At 39.4% G+C, this 6000-nt stretch overlaps 1 protein-coding gene across 1 annotated transcript; it reads right to left on the bottom strand.

The window, feature by feature from the left end:
* Positions 1-3624: 3624 nt before the first annotated feature.
* LOC139738078 (uncharacterized) lies at positions 3625-5370 on the bottom strand. Its single transcript, XM_071648741.1, has one exon. The coding sequence runs from the start codon at positions 5368-5370 to the stop codon at positions 3625-3627; it is 1746 nt and encodes a 581-aa protein (XP_071504842.1).
* Between the last annotated feature and the right edge of the window lie 630 nt (positions 5371-6000).

The following is a 6000-nucleotide window of genomic DNA, read 5'->3' as shown; positions in this document are numbered from 1 at the left end:
TTAACCCATTGAGGATGGGCTGATTTTGCTATAATATGCATTTCCCATAGACACCTGTCCAAGTATACTTGGGAGCAGTCTTCAACAGGTTAATTTTACTCAATTCCATGAAGGTCAACAAGAACGCAGTGTATATAATTACACTTGATATGAAAGTGGGAATCCCATCTAATCAAAGAAAAGACACCACACAACGCAGCACGTGGGCCCCCTCTTCGACACTAAAAACCTGGCCACTTCCTGTCCTTGCATTCTCCACCTACCCACAATGGCTCACATTACATGCTTTAATGGCAATGCTATCATATCAACTGGAAGCAGAAAACTTCCATCAGAAGTCTTAACTGACACGAGATAAAAGCATTAAGCTGGCCAGGATGCGAGTCGAGTCGTAGAATGATATCGTCAAAGAAACCATATACAAGTGAAAGTGCTGGAATGACATCGAAAGTATCATCTCACATTTATTCATTTGAATGTGTCTAAATTACTTAGAGGAAGTGGCCATTAACTGCAAATTCCTCAAGTGACCCTGATATTTTTGCAGTATGGCCTTAAATCGACAATCACATTGATGGAATGAGAAAGAATTATTTTTTTTTTTTTTAAAGAAAAGTTAGCTTTTTCCCCACATTGGGTACATTACACACACAGGAGGCAACAAAAATATATATAAATATTTTTTTAATATGGTACCACAAATTTTGCAAGTATTGGTCGTCTCACAAATTTGCACAAATTAAAACACATTGAAATACACTACGTGTACGGCTATCTTAGATCCAGAGGTGATTTTCGTAAATATGTCAGAGAACCAAAATGGTAGCAGTTTCAATAAAATGCAATCTACAGCTAGAGAATTATTGAATCTTGAAGTTTCACATATTATTTCTGTTAGTTGCAACAAAATTATGTTAATTAACTATGATAATATCACAAAATTTTCCCACTGATTTATGCACATGCACACACACACACACACACACACACACACACACACACACACACACACACAAATAGTATAAACCACATTTTTACATCATAGATTTATTAACTACAACTAAAGTCATCAGTGCTATGTTATTGGAACAAAACAAAAACTTGATGCAGAGGATTCAACTTCTCCTTTTCTGATTTCAAATCGAGAAATGAATTGAGTGAACATTTGTGTCCATTGCAGTGGGAGACTTGCCAACTCAAAATTAATATTGCCTCATTTAATTTGCATGCATGGTTGCCACTTATGTCACTACATTATGAAAACATGAGAAACTTTCAAAATTCCACAAATGTCTCAATTCTAGAATTTATTTTCATGAAACCCATAGGGACAACCATTCTGCTTGTCTAGGATCAGTTTGACATTAGCATCTATTGGCCGCTTTCATATGGGTGGATTTGTTTGTTTGTTTGTTTGTTTGTTTGTTGGTTTTTGTGAAGCGTCCTACTTCCTGATGATGTGATAATGATTGCCATCTTGAGGAGGAAAACATACATAGCTCCCTGAATTAGTGAAGTCACATTAAGTATGTTTGCATGATATTTTACCAAAAAATATCATTGTGATAGACACAGGGCTCATAAAAGACAAGCAATGAAAGAAAAGCAACATTACAATGTGGCAAAATTCCATGTACACAAGTGAAGTACCTCCAATAACTGCACTATTATGAGCAAGATATCATATGCATTTTACTATTGCTTCGTAACTGTTCACTTTAAAACAAAGGTGCAGATTTTTGATCTCTTTGAGGGTCAGTCAGTTTGGCTATGACAGCCAAATTAAATAAACACTTACATCAAAATGAATGAAAACAGGCTCAAGATTACTGTCAATCTCTACACTTTCATTGAGGAACAACTTTATTCTAAAGATATACAAATAAAACAAAGTGAACTGGAACACTAGTAGCCACTAAACATGGTTTGTAAGGGAAAGGAGACTGTCAGAGTTTTCCTTCAACACATCACCCTCAAAGTCAGTGTTACTGAAACTATAATTCTTTTGGAAGTCCATGATGAATAGCTGCATAGGAAAGACTTTCCACAAAATTGTCACAATCTTTGTGCGCTTAGAAACGTCAGTATGAAGCGCCATATAAATGCAATTATTATTATTATTATTATTATTTGTTAGAATTATAACTCTCAAATTATAAAGACAGAAACATCTCTACTTCTAGAAAAGCTCTCTAGCTCTGAAAGCTTTGATTGTCTTCCTAGCAAGTAACTTCCCTTGTATGATATCTGCCATCCTTACACACAAGATAATACTTGACTTTACAAGGCTAAATATGGTTATGTTTCTTCTAGTAACCATTTTACATAATTAGTTGTGTTTTAAAATTAAGCTCATATATTGATAAAACGCACACAGGATTCACACATTTCACAGTCAGCAAATATACACATATCTTGCATGGCAGAAGTACTTGTACAGTATTTGACAAACCATCTAATAAGTGAAGAAATATGATGAGAGTACTAACAGTATGTAAATGTTTCACTTTCTCTATGATATCATATTCATCTTTAAACTATATCTGTACAGAAGAAACACATTAAAGTGTCCAGTACATGGAACAACAATTAAACCAAGAAAGTGAAGAAACAAAAAAAAATTGACTTGCATGATATGGCAAGACAAATGTCCCATAAATGAAAAAATAAAAAAATTGATTAATCAACAAATAAAGTTAGATTTGTTGTGATTAACAAAGTTTTTCTGACTAAAAAAAAACTTACGTTTATCACTTTGTTGGTTTTATGGGACATTTGACTTTCCTGTGTCAAGCCAAATGTCCTTTAAATAAAAAAAAAAAACTTCATTAATCAACCGATAGAATTTGTTGATTTTTTTTTGTTGCAATAAACAAAGTTTACCAATCAAAAACATATTAAGATAATCACTCTATCGTTTTTATGGAACATTTGGCTTTCCTATGTCAAGTTAAATGTCCCATTAGTCTAAAAACTTGTTTCATCAACCAATAAATTTTGTTTAAAGGTTGATAAACCAAGGTGGTTTTTTTTTAATTTATTGGACATATGACTTGCCATCTGAGTGGCCTACCAGTATGATGAAACAACAAGAAAAAGAAACAATTCACTAGGAGAAAAAAAAATGTTCCTGATTAGATCAAAGTCAGGTATTTCATTTGTGCTGATTTTCTAATGTACGGCTCGACGTTAGCGAATGGCTTGCGGCCACTAAAAACTGAATTCAAGCCACCCAATTTTTCTTTTGGTGGCTAGTTTGGGCAACTAAGATTCAAAATGGATTTTAACTTTTAGTTTTATTTCAGGCCACTAGGCCTACATATCTCTTGTGGGCCACTAAAGTTTCAGATTTAAAGATCTTAGTGGCCCAAACGGACCACCAAACAACAACAACAAAAAAGAGCAAGTGTTGAGCCCTGTATAAATATATTTATTGCAAGAAAAATGAAAATGGAACTTCAAATTTCTGAGCTACTGCTACAAATTATAACAACTAGCACTTCTGACATATATCCACACAATGATCTTCAGATTCCATGAGCAGAAGATGGTTATTACTCCAGAAAAAAAAAAAGCGACATGGCTAATGATTACCAGCAGTCCAGTCACATTCTGTGTGCTATACTATGGCTGAAGACATCTGGTGGCGCATTTCGTTGGGGATGGAATAAGACGAAACCTCCGGTGGAAAATATGTCCTACAACCTCAGCCAAGTTTGGATGCCTGAAAGCCAGTACGATGGGGCTGGCCAGGCTGGCAACGGCATGGGCAGTCAGGGCAAACTTGTGGAACTCGAGGGGACATTTCGTTACCTCAGAGCAGAACACGACAGGGGCGATGCCGGCCAGGCAGATGACGGAGACAATGGAGAGGGATTGGGTGATGCCAATTTGCAAGTCTTCAGGAGCAGCATTCACAGGGGATGCCTGTTTTGAAGACTTCGATGACCTTGTTCGAGTTCCTGCCTTGAAGGATCCACTAAAGATAGTCTTCACCAGAGAGTTCTTGTTGCGATCTCGGTAACTCCAGTGGCGCCCTCCATTCTTGTGGCTCTGGTTTGCATTGTACTGCGTGCTATCATCATCGTTCTCTGTGTCATCATCACTGTCAACATGGAGATATCCTCTACTGGAATGACCACCAAGCTCCGAGTCCCTGTTGCCTCCACCAATGGAATTGTTGCTCCTGAAATGATTACTGGGGCCACCACCTGATGTCCGAAACTTTGGTGCTTCCGGCAATTTCCTTTGGAAGACATCCATTTCAAAGGATCTGGAGGCAAGCTCTGAAGAGGCTGTCATATCTTCTCCAGTGGTTACCCCATGATTTCTTCTACCCTGTGATCCTTTCTTGAAGGATGGGGGCAAGTGAATTTCCAGTTGTGGCTTTGGAGCTACAACTGGAGGACTCTTTTTAATTTGATTGCTTGCACTCACTACACTACTTGTATTTGCTGACAGTAACTTCTTACTTCTGGCAAGATTCTGTGAACGCACCTGATCATGTGATCGCAAAATCTGTTTTGTATGCTCCTTTTTATCTAGTCCACACACATTACACCTGAAAGGATTCTTCTGATCTTGCATGACCATAAATAGTGTTGCCTGCTGTACCTCTTCAAATGGCGACTCCGGAGTCAGGAAGGCTTGTGGGTCCTTCCGTGGGTTCGGTCTCCTCTTCTTTCTCCGAAACATTTTAGCTCTCTTGCGCTTCCTCTCCAGGACAAAGGATTTAATGTAGTTCCACACAGTGATGAGTGAGACCATGGTCCACAGGAACAAGGCGATGGCATGTAAGACCAGCACATCACCACTGGGACCACTGAGGATGCACAGTTGTGCCTCGTGTTCATATCTGAGTTCCAACTTTCGGACCGCGACTGCTGGAACCACGACTGCTGTGACTGGGAAGATCCATGTGAGGATTGAAAAGCTGATCAGGTTCGCTGGTGTGTACATCCTGTTCCAACAGGAGCTCATCTCCTGATGGCGCAGGAGCCGCTGGTGAGACAAGACACCAATGGTGAACAACCTGCTCCACGTGCATGCCACCAAGATGACTGCAACCGCTGCACACATGGGCTGCACCAATGGGCCAAGGTTGTCGAAGGAGCTGCTCAAGAGAGCAACAGCTTGGAGAGGAAGGGCACAACATAGAACAAAGTCTGTTACCATGGTATTGATGATCAGCACACCACTCGCTGTTTGCAACATCCGGGATGCAGCAAAGGCGGAAAGAAGAAGGATGTTGCTGAATAAACCTCCCAGAGTGACAATGGACCAGATAACTACCAGGAGGATGTCCCATGGTGCTTCTTCTATCGAATCTTGTGATGTGGTTGTTTCATAAGATATATTGGCACCACTCATGTTGAAGCTGGAAGGTACGTGAAACTTGATCCAGATTCTGCTTCTCTATCCATCCCGAGTGCAGTAGATCCAAAGGACTCACAGCACAGGATAATCTGCTGCAATCAAGATCTTTTTTCCCCCCTCAGCATCTCCTCTTCCTTCCCATCTCCAGCCATTACCTCCTGTTACAGAAATGTAGAAGAAATGTTTCAGTCATTTGTAACCAAAGTCAATATACCTTGCAAGCATGGGAGGCGATGTCATATTTATCTCAGAGATTGATTGCTTGTGGTATGGAAAGGTTTAGACTGGCTGGAATACCGCAATAATGAAAGCCAAGTGACTCATGAAGTCTTACTTAGTGTGGACCCTTAATCCCTGAGATTTCTCAACTTTTGGCAATTTCATAAGGTTTGAGATATGAAGTCATGAGAAACTGAAACTTTGCAGTAATGAGACACTAACAAAATGCAGCCATTCTGTGGTTATCAAACATGTCATGTGGGCGGCCAAGGTCATGTGACCTGCCTGTTAATTGTACTCTCTACAGACATCGGATTCAGGCTTGGAGACTAGATATCTACCCACTGAGCTTTTACCCCGGCTGACGCTGGAGAGAGAAATGCATTCACACCTTTTTACACCCAC

This window comes from Diadema antillarum, unplaced genomic scaffold, assembly GCF_040938485.1.
Source record: "Diadema antillarum isolate AM-2024a unplaced genomic scaffold, OU_Dant_1.0 seq00000720_RagTag, whole genome shotgun sequence".
Lineage (NCBI taxonomy): Eukaryota > Metazoa > Echinodermata > Echinoidea > Diadematoida > Diadematidae > Diadema > Diadema antillarum.
Note: the sequence above shows the minus strand (reverse complement) of the source record. Positions and strands in the feature narration are given on the sequence as shown.

What these genes read in the sequence shown, in the direction of transcription:
- LOC139738078 (XM_071648741.1), bottom strand. Translation starts at nt 5,370, where the DNA reads ATGAGTGGTGCCAATATATCTTATGAAACAACCACATCACAAGATTCG.